Below are 19,508 nucleotides of genomic sequence, written 5' to 3'. Positions count from 1 at the left end.
TTGGCTTTAAAGGAACTCCTGAGTCAGCTTCACAGCCCTTTACACAAATCTGGGCAAAATCCAAAGTATCTATACTATATATCTTCCATTGCTTTCTTGCACCTCTGTGATAACAGATGTTAATCTCAAATTACAAGTCCTGCCAGGTCTCACCTCCAGATATGTAGACGTTTTTCCACTTAAATCAATGAGAAGCCAGTTGAATGAAGTTGCTAAGTCAAGAAGCTGAGATCTTTCTATCAAACTTACCTGAATAAGGAATACATCTTTCCAGTAAATTCAATATCAGATTCAATTTACTGCATAAATGTATCATCAGGTTCAAAAAGTATTCCCAGCTGAGCAGTACAAATGCCTTCTACTTGCAAAGAGCCACTTAACCATCTTCAAAGCTTACTGGTATCCAGTGGCTTAAAGTCTTGGTTGAAACGTAGGTGAAATTCACAGGTATTGAATTCACAGGAAATCATATTAGCATTTAAAGCTCATATAACCAGAAAATCAGCTGCGCACAAGAATCTCCCAGACACCAGTGTTTAATGAGTGCTTGTGATCTCCAACACAGTAAGCCTAAAATCAGCTGTGATGACTTCAAACCAAAGACAGGGACTGTGATTGGGGATGAGGATATACTGCACCAGAACTGGGGAAATGCATGCATGGAGGGGACTGTGGGCTCATATTTACACCAAAATTTTGTTTGTGTCTGTCTGGCTCATGCTAGGTAGTGGCACAGAATAGTTCAGTGTAGGTTGGATATTCTATCTTGAGATAGTGTCTGATGGCCCGACAGCCTGTAGGTCTAACGTGATATATCAACCATAAGCAACACTGCTCAGTAGGTTTGGACAGCACACAGGGGAATAGCAAGGTTCAGTCATGTTAGCATACGGAAGAGGGAGCAGAGTGGGGAGGAAGGGATGTCCAGCAGTGCATGGAGGTGGCTATGGCTTCTGGCACCCCTCTTCCCTGTGCCACTGGGTATTGTTAAAGGCCATGTGTATACTCCTACTGAGGCCAGTGGCAAAAATTCCCCAAACTTAAGTGAGAGAAGGATTAGGTCCTTAATTCTGATTGCAGTGGAAAGCTGAAAGAAACATTCTGCTTAGAAACCACTTCAGCTTTGTTTCTCAAGCTTTATCCTTGAAGCACATGACTTTTAGGCAATGATATAAATACAGAAAAGCCAGTGCTTTACTCATCATCAGGCTTTTTGAAGAGTACATTTGCCCTGACTGGCAGAAACCCTGATACTGAGTGCAACAGTATCCAGCTGCACTAATTTGCTGGGTTATATGTAATTATTTGCTGTAATCCATGTAACAGCATTAGCCCAAAAATCTTCAAAGCATTTTGCAGTTGTGCCAGTAATGGACTTCCTGGCACTGCAGAGGGAGCAGAAGAGGCATAAAGCACAGTGAGTGTGAAAGTCTGCATGAAGGAAAGCCATTATTTCATTTGAGATATGCTATAGACATAATTCACAACAAGCCAAAAGATAGGGCCCATCGAGGCGGAGGAAATGTTTACAGGTGTAATTTGGGTGCTGGTGTGATTCTGTGTCCTGTTTTTTCCTCCTTAGAAATCCAAGATATCAACATATGAGAAGATGTGGGCATTCATGAGCAGCAGGCAGCAGACAGCTCTGGTGAAGAACAACGATGAGGGAATCCAGCGTGTGCTCACAACGGACTATGCGCTGCTGATGGAGTCCACCAGCATCGAGTATGTGACTCAGAGAAACTGCAACCTCACTCAGATCGGAGGACTCATTGATTCGAAAGGCTATGGTGTGGGAACCCCAATTGGTAAGATGTTTTCCAGCACAGGTGATGTGGAGTGTACACAGCAATGTTCTCAAAAGATGTGTAGATGTCTATCTGGATGATGCCCTATTCTTTTAGAAGATATTTTCATCAAAACAGACTCTGGGAGTCTCCTTTAAGGCACAAGGTCTCCTCTTGCCTCCACTTATCTGAAAGCAGCCCCTATAGCCACAAAGGAAAGGAATAGAGCAGTGCAGGCAACATCTGCAGAGCAAAGTCAACCAGCTTGCCCTCAGTGAGCATCCCCTCATTGACAAACTGGATGTTCCCTGCACTGCTCTGTTCTAAGTCCAAGTTGCACTACTGAATCATTACTTGCTTTGTGAAATCAAGTAGTCCTGTGGAAGGTGGCAGGGGTCAAGATTAAATGGTGTGTCCAGAATACATATCTGAAAGAACATATGAAAGGGGAACAATTTCTGTTCTATTTTGAGACTCGAGGGCTGCACATAAGAACAATGAGAAGCAATTGCAAGGTTCTGCCTCTGCATCAGAGACTTCAGTGTTTCAAGATAAGCAGAGCTTAAGATTCCCAGGCTCTGTGAACTCTTTCCAGCAGACCTTTTTTGCATACTCTGTGTCCTTTACAAGACTTTTTTCTATTTGCGGAGAATTACATAATGTGTGTTGTTTTTTTTTCTCGTTGCTTGCTTGTTTTGTATTTTCATTTCTTGTGAATATTGGGTACTGAGCAGCCAGATCTTCTTCTTGCATTAGATAGATACTTCTCCATACTGCTTACTTCTACATTGCCTCACTCAGTTAATAGTTACACAACTCTATTGACTTCAGGGGAATTAACTGGAGCTTATAATAGGTGAAGTATTTGGTCCATTAGTTGCTTGGTAGATCAGATATAAATAAGAGAGGAAAAACACCACTGCACTTTGAACTGGGATTCTTCGTGTCACTGAGCACCTCAGAACATCACACAGATAAGATTTTAAGTATATTTTTCCACTGTCTATATGAGGATGGCCTTCTGTCCTTAAGGAAAATTGTGCAAATGTTAAAATATCCCCAAATAAAGATGAACAAATGGCAAGAGTTTCATTGCAGATATAAAGCTGCCACACTTTAAACCAAGAACAATGAAGGAATAATTGGAACAGATGGCAATCCTCAGAGAGAGTGCATCCATTGGAAATACAGCTGTGAAATATATTTATAAGATGTTTCTTGTGTGATAAGTGCGCCTTGATTTTTTTTCTTAAGGAAAGACAGCAAAATCCAGGGGAATAGATACCTCCAAGCACTTGGGAATATTGCAGTGTCATCAGACTTCATAAGTTTTTAAAAAGTTGATTTCACTGACAAGATGAAGTGTCCAGATCTTCGTAATATTCACATAAACCCCAAAGCCTCTGTCAGTCTCTCAGAGCATCCAAAACAATCATGTTGCAGAAGCTGCACTAAAAACAAGACTTATCGGTGATCCTTAACACCAAAGTTTTAGCAAGTCTGAGTCTGCATTCGCTCCCTCAGGAGAATCTACCACCACATGGTTATGGTTTGTAGCAGCAAAAGCATGCCTTGCACTCCAGCATTTCCAGTGAATGAGCTGAATGCCATCACCACTTGGTTCCCAAGGAAACAATTCATCTATGAATTCAGGGAATGTCGACTCTGCAAGTAGAAAATTGCAGATAGAAGCTGTCCTCGTTCTTCATTGTGCTGAACTAGGAAGACAGAAATTCAGGTGGATCAACAAACATCTCTGTTTATGCTTATTAGTGAGCCCTGGGTCACAGGGAGGAGGATTTTCATTAGATTCTTGGCAAAGATCACGACTGATGAAAAATCTGCAGTGATGGTTGGTGGTGAGTTTGCTGCAGTATGGAAGCAGGACTGTACCAGAGACACCTCTATGCAAAACCTATGCAAAATGTTACCTTGGGAGGAATCCAGCTGAAGAAAGCAACAGTATTACAGATGTCAGGATAGGTATTAATTCCAGTATCACTGCCAGTGCTGATGCGAGTAATTCTAACACTAAAGCTGTTATTTGGGAGATTGCTAAGAAAGTATGTGGATGTATTTCTTGTCCTGAGAGGTAGGTTGATAATAGCTCAGTGGCCATAAATGCTATACTGAATATTCAAAGGTGTCTTGAGATGGATTTGTGTGCAGTTTTAGTGCTCAGCAATAAAACACCACTAATCCAGCACTCCAGGCACGCTTGATGAACTTCAAATGCACATGTAGAAATATAGATGTACCTTCTACCCTCAAGATGAATTGTGATAATCCTGCTGGCAACAAAAACATCACAGGAAAGAATGAGCATCCCCACAAATCCTGTGCCATGACTCAGGCCGCTTCACTTTGCCTAACAGCTCTGTTCTTTCAGACAGGGGAAAATAGATGATACCTACAACATAACAAACTCCAGCTATCAGGGCTACAAACCTCTCCTAAGGTAGAAATAATTTTGCTTTCCCTTCTGGAAGGTGTTGTTGTTTTCAGTAGTAATAATTCACTTCTCTGTGTAAAGACAGTTTTGAACGTGTTTCACTTTCTGCTGTGCTTATTTTTGGCTCTTTAATAGCATGCATAGAAATCATCTATTCTTACAGACGGCGTATTTTCCTTTCAGAGCTGGCTATCCAAAGCAGTAGCTGCTGATTGCTGGCTTCCCAGATGGACTTCGTATAATCTGACACATGTCTCTTGGCATCTGTGGTCACAGCATGTCCTATTGCTGGCAGTAGGGCACACTGAAAAATAGCTGAGTGTTGGCACAACAGAGAACTGCTGTATTTTTTGCATTGACTCTCCTCAGACAGTGCTGCAGGCTAAAGGAAATGGAAAGAGGGGCTTGCATTCATGGTACAATTATTTTTAATAGTGTGCTACACAACAGTGTAAGAATGAAAAGTGAAACCAAGGCCAAATATCCCAGGCCATTTAGATATATGAAAACACAAAAGTGGTGCTTAGTGAGATTTTCCTATGTCCACATCCACATGCACTCTGGGCACACCTCCTGCCTTGAATTTTGTTCATCTTGATGAAGGCAAGAATTGCAACTACTTTAACTTGAGGCAAAATGTGACTGTGAAATTCTAGCTAGAGGGAATAGTCTCATTAATGAGCTAAAGGAGTGGGAAGGATGGCAGTTGGCTATATGGATGAGGGACTGGTGACACTGGCTGTATTTCAGCCCAGACACTTAAAGCATCCAACTGCAGGAATTCCAGCATGACAAAGGTTGGGGGCACATATATGTCTTCAGAGCCAAGCAGCTTTTCTTGTAATCCTCTCTGCTTGCTATCATAAAATCCTTGCCATATTAGCAAAAGCCTCCCTCACAATGCTAAAAACAACTTCTGCTTGCCTTTTATAATTAATAACAGGATTGTTGCTATCGTTGATGACTTCAGCTTCTGGCAGCACTGAAGAGGTTAATTGATAGTAATTTCTTTTAACAACGCTGTGCTCCAAATGTGGGATGAGGGACAAACCTCTCCCTTGTCCTGCTTTGAGGCTACAGACTTATGCATCTGTTAGAGCTACTGGCTGAACTGAATCCTAAGCAACAGAGATTTTGTAAGATGGAGAGCTAGACTAGTGCATGAGATGCAATCATAAACAGATTGAACTGCCCAATGTGACCCTGCTATTTGCCAGATACTGTACAAGGCCATTAATGATGTTGAGCCTGAAAATGCATCATTTAGCAAGCTGTTGGCCTGAAAATATAAAAGTATTAAATAGATGCTATTTTCAGATTGAAGTGCCAATAGCCTTGCAAATCATGGAAAAAAAGGGCTAGGCCAGCTTGTGTTCTTATATGCTCTAAGGTAGATGTAGTGGAGTTGTGGGCATATGAAGTTATAAATGAGAATAGAATGTATTTGACTGACTGCGGGTTTCCTTAGACAGTTACTCATTTTTCATGCAGTAGGAAAAATAAACAGATGTTGAAGTAAATATGAGATGTAAAATAGAAAGTCTCAAAGGATGCTTAAAGCAACATTCAGACATGATATAGAGGGATTATTTAGCAAGCAAACCCACTGCCAAGTCTTAAATAAACCTCAGTAGGAGACCCTAGAAAACAACATGAATTTCCAAACAAATAACAGCTCCAAAGGAGCCTTCTGTTTTCAAGTCCCCAGGGCAGATGCCAACAGCTTGTTGGTACTCTGTCCTCTTCCAGCTGAAGAGAACCCAAGAATTTCTAGCTGGAATAATTCAGTCTTGTAACAAGGGAGCTGTTTTGCTCCAGATAGCAGCGACGCGCTCTTTCTCTGCCTTTACTTTGCTGCAATCAGCACTGACAAGTCTTGCTCTCCTCCTTCAGGATCACCTTATAGGGACAAGATCACCATTGCCATCCTCCAGCTACAGGAGGAGGGGAAGCTCCACATGATGAAGGAAAAGTGGTGGCGAGGCAACGGCTGCCCTGAAGAGGACAGCAAAGAAGCCAGTGCTCTCGGGGTGGAGAATATTGGGGGCATCTTCATAGTGCTTGCTGCTGGGCTTGTTCTTTCAGTGTTCGTAGCCATTGGTGAATTTATTTATAAATCAAGGAAAAACAGTGATATTGAGCAGGTAAGTCATACCTTTCCAGCTTGCTGATGTTTCTGAGGTCTGTGGTGACTGCATTATGTCTCTTTGCTGGAGTGCAGGTTTTGTATTGCTGAAATCTCACCATTTGTTTCTGGCACTACAGAGAAATGATTTCTTAATAAGAACAGGGAAGAAACTCATCCACAGTCCAATTAGTGGTGCTGTTTAGTATGGCAATGCAGAACGAGAGCAATTAATTTCTCAAACTGTTTTTGCTTATCTTTAAGACTTAGAGTACAGATTACCTTGGAAAGGAATAAAACACAATTTTATTTTATTTTATTTTATTTTTAATGGCATTCACATCAGCTCTTGAGTAACAACAGGAATGTACTTCCAAATCCCTAGTGTAATTTTTCTCTTGCTCTAGAAAGCGCTTATTTCCCAGTCAGGAGTTTACGCCCTCTGTGCTGAAGCATGCACTTCAAAGCAGGGAAATCTACTGAAAGCTGATGGATGCCACAGCAAAGTAAGGTTATGGAGCCAAACAAATTCTGGATATAGCTCCACTGAAGTGTGATGAATGATTTGAAAATGCAGAGAGGAAACAAAGGAAATGTTGTCTACAAATCACGTATTTAATACAGAAGCTTTTGAAATAGAATCTATCATTAAAATAGGGTGTAAACACCCATTTGCTGAGATGCCAAGCACAGTAAAAGAAACAAGATATATACGGCCACTCAGAGTTTATTTTTTAAGCTGTCTACAAACACTTTCACTCTGACTACATTCCCCGGTTTTGATCTGGTGCTGGCAATGTCCTAGACCCTAGTTCAGCCCCATTTGGATCAACTGCTAAAGCTGTTCTTGTCCTGTTCACTTTATCAGAATGTTTCATAGGAATGAGGGTCATGTTGCTCTGCAGCCTTGGTAGACTCTGAGGCAGTCATCAGTTTGTATCACCTAACTTCAGACATATACTTCTAAGAGAGTTATTTAAGCTCAGTTTTCATTTAGATGGGAAAGGCAAGAGATTTTCAGTCAGCAGTTCATCCTCTCCCTCCAAGACGTAGTCCTACAAAGCTGATGACATAAAGAGCAGGTCAAGAAAAATAAGGGATGAGTGAAAGAGAAGGAGAACATTTTGAACTCTACCTCAGAGTTGTGGTTTACACTGTGCTGATGCTGAGACATGAGATGGTTTGACATCTAAGTCAAAGCACACAGCCGAGGCTGAGGGCCTGGAGAGGACAGTGTGCCTCATTTTTAAACATTGGATTTTTGATGGAATGAACCACCCTGCAGTGTTGTTGAGGCACTGATCTCTCTCTGATGATAGTGGATAGGACACGAGGAAAAAGCATGGAGCTGAATCAGGGGAGGGTCAGGTTGAGGATTAAGGAAAGGGCTGTTCACTGAGAGAATGGCTGGGCACTGGAACAAGCTCTCCAGGACAGCAGTCATGGCCTCCATTTTGGACAGTCCTCTCAGACACACGGTTTGAATTTGAGGTGGTCCTGTATGAAGCCAGGATTTGGACTCAGTGTACCTTGCGGGTTCTTTCAAGCTCAGGGTATTCTGTTGTTTTATGCCTGTATCTCCTTGTGTTCACAAGTAGCTAAGTGTACATGCCCGCTGTTCAGCTAGAAGGAAGTGACCTGAATCCTACCAGGCATCTTAATTTTCCAAATGACTCTTGATGTTATTGTGGGTCCCTGGGATCTAATGCCACAGCTGTTGATTGAGCTTAGTCTTCACAGTGCCCTGCAGAAGAGGGCAGCTCATGACTGTGCAGACTTCTCTGCATGCCCCTGATCAAGCCCTCACTAAAAGCAATGTGCACAAACAATGGATGTAAATCAGGCAGACAACTTTTCAGGCCTTATTAATCAAGGTGTCCACGTTTGGGAGAAAGTCAGAGAGAAAGGATGGATGCATTTTGCTCATATTGCAGCTTTCTGGTTACCACTTAAACTTTATAGAACAGTTTTAGCACAAAATGAGTAAAGAATATATTGAGATCAAGTTAAAGACTTGGGAGTTTTTTATTCAAATAAGTTTTGGAGCAGTTCTGCAGGTAAAATGCTTAGTATAAGCACTGAAGTGGTGAAGAATATTTTAGAACAATTCAGGAGTCCAGGAAGGGCAATGTGCCCTTGAAAACATAATTAAAATAGACCTAAAGATGTACAACATGTGAAATTGTTAAATTATTTGGGAATTTGTTGGATGAATAACATAATACTCAGGGATGAATATATAAATATGCAGTGTCTGTATGTAGTGAAACTGCTATTGTTACACAGTGATGTGTTGCTGATTGTGATAATGGAAATCTTTAAGTATGTTAATGTGACAACACAATATATGAGTACCACAGATTTTTTCTGTGACAGTAATTTCAAAGAAAGAAAGAAAATTCAGGTGATTTCAGTGTCATTTTCTGGTTTGTCTCTTTTTGTTTTATTTTCACACTGGTTATATAAGAAGCTTAGACAGAAAATGCTGCACAGCATATATTGTCACTAAGCTAATTCAAAGCATGATTTGCATACAACCTATGACTTTTCTGTTTCCATAAATAGAGTCTCTTTTGATTTAAATAACTTTTGAATCTCATTCTCATGTTTGCTTTTAATTTTACTTCTCTCATTTATTCATTTTCTCCATTTTTTTTTCTTGCATGCAAGGCCTTTTGTTTCTTTTACGGACTACAGTGTAAGCAAACCCATCCGTCCAACTCCACTTCTGGCACCACCTTATCTACGGAGTTAGACTGTGGCAAGTTAATCCGAGAGGAGAGAGGGATTCGAACACAGCCCTCAATTCATACTGTGTAGTCAGGAAAGAAAAAAGGTGTGTCCAATGAAAGCATTAAACAGTGCACTTAATGACAAAGGTTGTACTCACCAAAACACAGTTAATGTCTTCGAAGTGCCTTTTGCTTCAGCAGGAGATAAGCTTATCTAATGCAAATCATCAAAGTCCTGGAAGTTTGGGCAGTTTAAAAGCATATCCCAGAAAATAATTACACCTACAGCAAAGAGTGAGAGCAACAGACTATAGCAGATTTTAATACAATAGTCTCTAGGTACAACTGCCATTTTGTCATTTCATTGGGTAATTCACTTTTTTTCAGGTAAGAAATACTGTTTTACCTCCTTTTCATTTTCAACCAAACTTGAGTAATCTCATAGCAATCTCATTAGTAAAAGCATGGAGAAAAAATTCCTTGGTCTCTGGTGAAGCATTCAGCAAGTGGGCCAGAGAGCTCTCTATAAACCACGGAAAATAACCTGCAGGCTCCATTAACTTTCTGAACTCCTATTATAAACAGCTAGAGATTTTTAGCTGGCATATATTATTTCCAATGTCAATATTTAATGAATTTTAATTCATCCATTTAAAATTCATTAGACAACGCCTCCAAGTAACTATCATAGCACAAGATCATATCTATCAGTTAAATTTTATGCCATGTAACCATTAACATTTAAGAACATAATCAGTGAAAGCACCCTCAGGCACTCCCAGTATATATGTACCTTTCATAGCATAACTCTGTTGACTTGGCTTGAGTAATACATGACGTTCACTATTGTAAGGCTTTATAATATAGGAAAATGTTTTATGACATAAGTGGCAGAAAAAATAATATTGATTTATGTTGATCTGTAAAGTGTTGGCTTTTTCTTTAGAGGAAGACATATTGGATGTTTTCTATACCTTGGAAGGATATCAGTTTGATTTCCTTCATTCCTACGCTTGCCTGTGGACTGCCGCAAAGGGAAACAACAGGCTGGATCTGTTGTTGCCTCAGGAAAATATATGACAATAATTTGGGATAGATACACAAAATATATAGAAATGCCATCTCACAGGATATCGTGAACCACTGCAAACAACCAAGTTTGCAAAACCTGATTACCTTATGTCTGAATGTCATTATATCCTGTCTTACCTTCAGTTTCACCAATTCATTTTCCACCCCTCACGCTTACTTTATGTTTTCTTGCACACTGCAGTTCCTCCTCATCAAACAAGTTAATGATCTGTTTTATTGAGGGGCCATTTATGGGCTCTACTGCAATTAGGAAACTTGTTTGAGTGGATGCCTTCCTGCTCAATCACCAAAATGCTCCAGCAAAGCTCTGCTGTCCTCTTGAATTGTTTCTCTCGTATCTGGCTTCTGAATATACTGTGCTTTACTTCTATTCATTTTACAACTTTTAGTCATCAATATTTATAGTGGCAGTGGGCTTCAAGTTGTTTTTGGGTGTTCTTTTTTTTTATGAAGTCACATAGTGCTCATGGCTTGACTACGGTAGTTCTTCTCTGCTAGTGTTCTTTCAAGTACATGAGTGAGTGTTTCTGTTCTACTCCAAACATTGCAAGAAACTCTCTTGCTCAAACAGGAATTTTAACCTGCTTGAGCAGTGCCTTGAACGCTTAGGTTCTTCATAAAGTGATCATTCCTAGTAGTGAAGACCTGAATAAGGTCTTCAATATCCCTGGTTTTAAAAAATAAACACTCTTGTCTGCAAGTTCCCAGCTGAAGAAACTTAAAACTAATTAAATCCAGCTTCTCTGAACTCTCAGAGCAGAAGGAAAACTACTAATGGGCTTATCTTCATCATTGCTCTTTGCAAGAAATCAATCAGTTTGCATCTTTTACTACATCCCTAATCACTGTTTAAATGAATGCTGAATCCAGAAAGTTTCTGTTACTTTTTGGGTAAACACTTTCACATCTGCCAAGGAAACAGTCACATTGTTAGTGATCATTTTGCCTGTTTAGGTGTCCCCAGAGGCAACTTTACAGCCTTCAGCTTGCCAATGGGAATTACAAAGCAGTTCCTCCTTTCCCTAACTATCCAACTGCAAAAAAATTATTTAGAAGTTTTACTTTTTCCTTAGCAGTTATGCCAGCAGTTAGGGCAGTGAAGAGCAGGTGTGTCAGATGGGAACTAATAAATTGTGTTTCTAAACACAGTATTTGCAAGGCTCACTGTGGGTACAGAAAAAGCCAGGTGTCTTCAGGTTAAAAACGGGGTTTACGGAAGGCACAGCCCATGGCATTTCTCATGGAGTGCATGGCAAGGAAGAAGTCGAATGCAGAATGTGACAGGCTTTAGGAAGAAGTGTTGAAGTCTTTAAAAATGTTTGACCTATCAACACTCTACGCTTTAAAACTGTTACAATTTGAACTTTGGCCACAGAAACATATTCTGTTCACAAATGGTTGCAATTGCATTTTCCTCACTTGCAGCCTTGTAACTGCACCTGGGACCCAACGGTCAGACTATGTCCCCTCTCACTTGTGTGTCAGCATTGAGTTAACAGCTCTGCCTGTGACAGAAGAGCCACAACAGACTGTCAGCTTTGGCAGTACCAGTAGCGAATAACCAGAGCTATTTGAGGAGAAAAAAAATGGTTATAAACATACCCCATGTGCCATTTTATAGTTGTTTGGGTGGGTTTTTTTTTTTTGCCTTTGTTGCATTTTAATCAATCAGAGCTCCCCAAATATTCAAATAGTGTCTGCAGAAAAAAAGAAAAGAAAAGAAAAAAAAAAAGGCGTATTCTTTGACACGTAGAAATCACTGGCTTCTGAAAGTAATGGGGTCATGCACAAGCTAGTCCCTTCCCATTGCCAGGTCGGTTTGGCTGGGGTCAATGCTCCTACCTTTATTTAGTGTCATTTGCTGCCCTCATTACACGCTCTGCCATCCAATGAGGAAAAAAAAAACAGGTGGGAGGATGGAAAAAGAATGAGACAGGGGAAGAATGAAAGGAACAAAGGCAGTATGAGAGCAGCCTTTCAGGATCTAAAGGGGGGCTGTAAGAAAGAAGGGGACAGACTCTTCAACAGGGTGTGTTGTGCTACAACAAAGGGAAATGGTTTCAAACTAAAAGAGGGGAGATTTAGATCAAATATAAGGAAGAAGTTTTTTACAGCAAGGGTGCTGAGGCAGTGGAACAAGTTGCCCAGGGAGGTGGTGGATGCCGTGTTCCTGGAGATACTCAAAGTCAGGCTGGATGGGTCTCTGAGCACCTGATGGAGCTGTTGGTGTTCCAGTTCATAATGTTCATAATTTCCAACTGAAATGATTCTATAATTTGATTCTGTGAATATGATCACCATTTCAGGGAGCTAGGATCAGTGTGGCTTAACAACACACCTGCACCATACAGCTAGAACAAGCACACCAATCATGCTTTTGCATCTGGATTGATATTTGCTCAAAGTACTGCCATAGCTTCATGTCACTCTGTAATCTCTCTTGGATTAAAGCTTTGAAGAGTCATATCTTTAGCTCTTTCGGAACAAACGAGTAGAAGAAAAAAAAGTCCCTATTTCAGTGACGTTCTTGCAAAAAAGCTTTTTTGTGTGTGTGAATTTATTGGGCCTATAAAAACTTTTCCTTCTTCAAACATCAACTTGAGCCCATCCATTAACAGACCTAACCCCCACCTCCAAACCTGACGGTGGCTAGGTGTGCCTGCAGTGAGCATCCCTGTTTGCATTTGATGGCTTCTGAGATCAGCAAGTAGCTTTACTGATTTGTGTGTGTGTATGTGTGTGTGTGTGTGTGTTTGTGTGTGTGTAAACAGGAAGCTGAGGAGCAGTTTATATAATTGAAACACAGTTAAAATAGTCCATGGAATATTGTGACGCTGTTTTGACAGTCACCGTTCAATAGACTCTGACAGTTTAAAATCCTTCATTTGGTGATCTCCTCATGCAATTAGCCATTAGTGACAGAACACTCAAACACATTCTTAATGCGCTGCAACAGCAGCTCACTCCCTAGGAGAAACTATTTTGGATATTTCTCCTTCAGTGCACTAGGAAAAAACAAATCACTTTTCTTTCAGCAGAAGACATATGTCAGTGTCCCAGCCATGAATTTTTCACACTGAGGAAGGCACAGCAGGAGTAAAACCTTGTTTTCAGCACTTCCTCCTCCAAGGCTGAGCTAGTCAGGTGTTCTTCCCAAATAAAATCTAGCCAACATCCTTTTATTTTGGTAACTCTCAGTTGTCAGGTGTAGCACAATGATTGTCTTTTTGTTTGTTGGTTTTTCTTTCTTTTCCTTATTTGATTTTTTTTTTTTCCCCCAAGGTATTAAAAAAACAATTGAAGGATCTTATCCTCAGGTGTAGGTAGCAACACTTTGATAAAGTCTGACTACAGATTATTTCTTTTTTCTAAGAAATCTAACTTATTTCATGTTATCCTTTAAATTCAGAAGCTATAATTACCCTATAGCTTAGCAGTCTTCTGGATGTCAGCATAAGGAACAATTTGAGATTTTCATGAGCAAGCTTTTTCATCCTGCTGCAGTGACCAAGGGGCAAGGAGGAAGAATCTCAAACGAAAATGAGCCCCAGATACATTCTGTTTGTATAAGATTTCCTTTAACTTTCACAAGCTGTGTACTGTAGCATTTTAGCACTGCTTGGGTGAAAAAGTCAAGCCGATTAATAGCATAACTTTAATCTTATTATTTTGTTGTTAAATATGTTGCTTTCTGTAGTCTCCTCTCTTTTTTGGAGTGACCTCAAAAGTGGTCTTAATAATGTGTCAAAAACAAAACAAAACAAAAAAACAAAAAACCCACCAACAATCTACAAAGCTTATTAAAGAAACTCTTTTGGTCTGGCTTTTGAAATATGAGATTAAAAGAACAGTATCTTGCCCTTGTAAGTGGAATTTGAACATCATCGTACCTTTTCTAAAGGCTACTACAGACATGGTGTTGTTCAGAGGGTTGTCTTGGGAGTTCCTACAGATGGTGTTTTTTGTCCACAATTTTCAAGTAACTCACAAGTCATTCTGGTGAAGTTTGGATTTGCTTTATGTTACTGTTCTCTACTGCTTTAAAAATCAGGGTTTAAAATTCCAGTTTTCAAATATTTGTTCAGTATGCTGATTACATGAACGAGCTTTGAGATAAATAGAATGTTGAGCCAGTTTTCCTAGGACTCAAAAGAGCTCTTGTCATATCTATCTGCCTTTCTGACCTTCTGAATGACTAACCAGACCCAAAAGTTAAGAGTGTCATCTCAGATATCTCTTTTAGACAACCTTAAGCAATCTGTGAAGGCGGTGGTAGTAAAGGACCTGTGTATCACAGGCTTTTAATGCTCTTTTCCACCTCCAATAGGTTTTCTTTAAGGTGGCAATATTTCAGATGCAGAGATGATCATAAAATCAGTCAGGGCTGTAATTACGTCTGTGACCATTTGAATATCTTTGAAAGATCAGTTCAATATCTCTTTAACTCATTGTTTCAGGTTGAAAGTGGAACCAGTGGAGTGCTTCTCAAGTCATGAAGTCAGATTCTAGAAAGCTCATATACATAATGTCAGCAAATGTCTACGTGCAGATGTAAATGACCTTCATGAGATTACTTTGGTGATATGAAATTAAAAGATATTGTAATAATTGCCTTGTCTGACTAACACAAATCAGTTTGGAAAATTTGATCATAGGTGTATTAACAAGGCAGTAAACTGTACGATTTCTTCTGCAGAAATCATCCCTGCATGCATGGTGCAGAGATTGATGGCTATTGTTAAGAGCATGCACAACATTCAGGTTGGTAAGAAGAACGGGGGTAAAAAAATAAGCCTGGTCATTCCTACAAATATTTAATATTTTCTTTTCCGTGTTATCCATGGAATCCAGACATGGAATTCAACATCTAGATTACCAGAATCACTTGGTAATCTAGATGTTGAAAGCTCAGTTAAAAATTATCCATGTCAAGTTAGTTAGTTAGAATATATACTTTTATTAGTTTAGAAATAAGCAGTGCTATGCTTTAAAAAATCTGAAGCAATATGCAAACAATTATGTATTAAAAAGATACCTGCTTTACCTCCTGCTTCCAGAGGGCAGAGGGTCTCAACAGACACCACTGACTCTAATTCCAGTAACACTAGAATTCCCATTTTACATTATCTGAGGGGTTATTTAAATGACAATTACACCTGCACAGTGGTGTACCTGGCTATTAACAGACTTTAATTTGAAACGAAGGTAGCACAGTGTCCTGGACCATGACTGTTATACTTTGATTAGGCATGACTGTATTGTTCTTTGATATATGTATACTTAAGAATTTCAGATGAGCAAAAATTAAACATCTCAAAGATAAAACATTAAATTCCAGATATAGCAATTTATGGGATCTTTGCAAGCAGTTAATCCCACAAATGGATGTGCTGACACCTGCAAGATCATATACCATCAACCACAGACACATTAACATCTTGGGCTCGTTTGCAAAATCAGGGCTATACACTATACCCACAGAGTTCATACTGGACAGGAAGAAGCACACTGTGAGGAATTCACTACTGAGGAATCCCTTTGTAGCTTTAAATAAATGATCTAGCCTTTATCCACTTTATCCTCACTCTTTTTTGCATTTGAGAATATTTCTCTGGAATACCTGGACACTAGAAATGTTGGATTTTCTCTTCCTTTTCTCCTCTTCCAAAATCATACTATGTTATACTTTTTAAAACCCTGTGTAACTGAAATCACCATTGAGTTAGTGGCTACTCCCCTTGCACTGGTATCGTTGGTAGAAGGGAATTTATATTTGATATAAAGAACCATGTCTGTGTGCTGTTGCTCTCATTTGACAAGATAAATCAATTATAATAGCAGTATACAGTATACAACAATATAGTGTATAAATATATATATATAATAACAATAACACAATTAACCAGATGTGTTAAAACTCAGCAAATCTGTAGTTCTAGAAAGGCTTTGGAAGAGGGATTTATTCAGCATGATGGAGGTAAGGTGGTCAAAGCTTTGTTTCACACCGCTACCATCAGTTCATTTTATGTATCAGTCTATACACATTTGTATGAAACAACCTTTTGCCTTGCTAGATACCTCAATTGAAAGCCTCTGTGCCTTTTGTGTTATAAGTAATTATTCCAGCAGAAGATTGTAAAAGATTTTTCCACTTACCCAAAATGTCTTTGTTAATATTGTGATGGTGGAAAGGAAAAGGATTTCTGTTTGCTTTCTAAACTATTCAGCTACCTCATTCTTGTGGTAATTTCTCTCCTTTCTTTGACACAAAACATTTGAAAAAGATTCTTTCCAAAGAGAGGATTGCTGTATTTTGGAATTACCTATTAATTTAGTGAGCATAACTAAGCCACAAAGAAATCTTTCTTTTCTTTGGTATTCACAATTCTGTGGGGCTAAGGTGCACGTGATTTTAAAAAGCAGATGTTTTTTCTTTTAAGGTCAGAAGGAAAATTACCTGTCGAAAAAGGGTAAGTTTTACTATGTGAAGTCAACAGAACACCACAAACCTACCATTCCACGCAGAGTTTAAAAAATATTAACATCAAATTTAGTTAAGACAAAATTAAATTGATCATTGATTTCAGTGGAAGCCATGTTAGGCAAAAAAAAAACCAACCCACAAACAACAACAAAAAGTGACTTACAGATGTCATGTTAGAAATGAGGGATTTGCTCAAAGCTGACAGAAGTCACCAGAGAAGCTTCCTGATCCTGTTTTTAAGTGCTGAGCTCCATTTTTTCTAAGAGCCGTGAATTAGTCAGAGGGTATGGTTGAACTCTGTCTTCAGTGAAAAGTGTCTAATGCAATTTCTATGTCCCAACAGTGTCTTTCTTTCAATGCTATAATGGAGGAGCTTGGCATTTCACTCAAGCATCAGAAGAAGTTAAAGAAAAGGTCAAGAACGAAGGCAAAGTCTTCATTCACAAGTATCCTTACTTGCCACCAGAGAAGGACACTGAGGAAAGAAACCATAGCGTGAGGAGGAGAGACTCCTGGGAGGAAGTATCAGGAACAGAATCAGAACAAAAACTTGGCTGCCTACAAGTTGATTGTGGTGGGATTTCTGAAATATAGACATTTACCTTGTTCTTCAGAAATTCTCTGTGGTTTCTTTTTATAATCTAGAGGTACAACAGTTTAAACGCTCACATAGACTGATGTACTGCTACTAATCATCTGGGAAGTGTCTCACTGTTTCTTTTGAGATGGATTTGTATGCTCACCTGGTTTGCATCTCTCTTCCCCTTCCCATGCATTGCTGTATGTGCTTTCTAAATAAATAAATAAACAAGAGACAGGGAACTTTTTTCCAATATTCTGGGAGTGATATCTTCTTTTTTTTTAATTTTCTTTTGAAGAAAATATAACATTTCTGCTAAGTACAGTTCCTTAGAAACTGGTGTCCAGATAACCAAAATAAAACCCTGTAACTCCTAAACAATGACTACAAAAACGTATGAAATACAAAGGCATCAAAGAATGAGTTATTCTTTCTTTTCTCTGAAGTTGTAAAGAACACTCTTCAGGTTCTTGCCTGTGACTAACTTGGTTTTCCTTATCTTCTCTCTTTCTTATTTGTTTTAAGATGAGATAATTTAGTAATGCCAGGTGCTAGATGTTTGAAAGGTAAATCCAAAAATCACAAATGTAATGATCAGTGAACACACAGACAACACTGACATCATCACAGTGCCACACCATCCAGCTCTTAATATAGATAAAATAATTCTCAAACTCAAAAAGAAAATCACCTAGAAAATAGAGCAAACAATATTCAATTTATAGCAAGCCTTGACCAGAAAAATAACAACCGACAGAGATGTAGCCAATGCTCTACTTGGGGAGCAATACATTGCTCTCCTACACATTCAGTTGTATATGGGCTCAGGGCAGTCTCAACAGTATAACCACGTCTAGACTTAAAGCAAGACTGAAAAAAGGGAACCAGAGAACTAAGCTAACAATTGCTTTTCTGCACATTGCACAGAGCTGGGTCAGACTAAATTGTGACAACAGTATTTGCTTTAGACTTTGTTGATGTTCATTACATGAGTGTTCAGCAAAGTGTCAAGAATTTTGGTCCATTTTATATTCTCCCAAGGAACTTATTGCTTACCATTGATTACCTTTGCCTTGTATTCAAGTCCATTTTCTCTGCAAAAGCAGACAGTAATGGTGGAAATTGCTGTGTGAAGAAATCTCTCCTCCATCTTTTCCTCACAGCACCAGCTTGTGCAGCCACTGTTGACTGGCTTGGTCAGTCTGAAAAAGAATGACATTACTTACAAAAGCCTTGCTTAAGAAGTGATACATTTCTATATTATTGTAGGCAAGAAAGCACCTCAGTTCACTTAGCCTTTCCAGGGGAATTGGGTTTCCTAAAGAGCATGACATTATCTCTGGTTTGCCCCACACTTTCTATTATTACTCCATATGATTCTCAAGTATCTCAGTTTGTCCAGTTTGCTTTGTCCTTAGCCATTCTTTTTGCCTTAACCAGGTTGCTAGTACTTGCAAATTTAGCAAGCACACTCAATAAAGACAGAGTATAAAGGAGATCTAGCTGCCCTATAAATCCCTCCGTTTTGACAATGAAGCTCTGAGAGTTAATAGGACAGTTCCACATTTTCAGCCACAACACAGAATATGTCATCTGTCCTCTCATCCTACTTGTTTATGAAGATATCACATAGGATGGGATCAAAAACTTATTAAAACTGAGGTGGAAGAGCTCTCTCCTCACAGGGCTCATTAAGCTGTTAAAGAAGAAAATTCATCAGATTAACAAGACTCGGATTTGACAGGCACATATTAACTCTTGCTCATTTCCAACAATTACTTATGAAGCTGTTATTTTATGCCAGTGTGTCCAGGCACCCTCAGTTGAGCTATCTGGCTCAAAACTTCATAGATTCTTTTTGTTTTTCTCCCATTGAAGACATAAATTATGATTGCTGTTTTCCAGCACTTCCTACTTATCCTCCATGAGTTTGTCTGAGAGAATTCAGAGCAGTCAGCCTCCGGGAAAGCAAAAACAGTCTTTTACAGTGACTATAGTAGAAAGCTCCTATCAGTGCTTGCATTCGGGAAGCTTAGTGTGTTGCCTACTCCAGTAATACATTGAGTTGATGAGCAGTAATTAAGAAAAACAGCCCCCGGCCCTCAGTGCTCACAGAGGATCTCATAATACCGTACCTTCATCTTTCTAAAAGTCATTTCTTTTATTTATGCCATCATCAAGTTACAAACAGGTCTTTCAGACCACCATCATGATTGAAAAGCAAGTTATTATTTTCCAGCCTGAGTAACTCCATCA

At 39.3% G+C, this 19,508-nt stretch overlaps 1 protein-coding gene across 6 annotated transcripts in view; it reads left to right on the top strand.

Moving 5' to 3' along the window:
- Positions 1-17,507, top strand: part of GRIK1 (glutamate ionotropic receptor kainate type subunit 1) — a 155,806-nt gene extending 138,299 nt beyond the window's left edge. For 3 of the 6 annotated variants that reach the window (XM_015881120.2, XM_015881136.2, XM_032448615.1), the window contains 3 exons: positions 1,583-1,808; positions 6,133-6,383; positions 17,016-17,507. In XM_015881120.2, coding sequence (XP_015736606.1) covers positions 1,583-1,808; positions 6,133-6,383; positions 17,016-17,171 — 633 coding nt within the window. In that variant the 3' untranslated portion in view covers positions 17,172-17,507. Of the gene's footprint in view, positions 1-1,582; positions 1,809-6,132; positions 6,384-9,034; positions 9,201-17,015 lie in introns of those variants that run through there. The other 3 variants (XM_015881129.2, XM_032448614.1, XR_004309438.1) reach the window with 2 other exon arrangements.
- Positions 17,508-19,508: the final 2,001 nt, after the last annotated feature.

This window comes from Coturnix japonica, chromosome 1, assembly GCF_001577835.2.
Source record: "Coturnix japonica isolate 7356 chromosome 1, Coturnix japonica 2.1, whole genome shotgun sequence".
NCBI lineage: Eukaryota > Metazoa > Chordata > Aves > Galliformes > Phasianidae > Coturnix > Coturnix japonica.
This window is presented reverse-complemented; position numbering and strand designations above follow the sequence as displayed.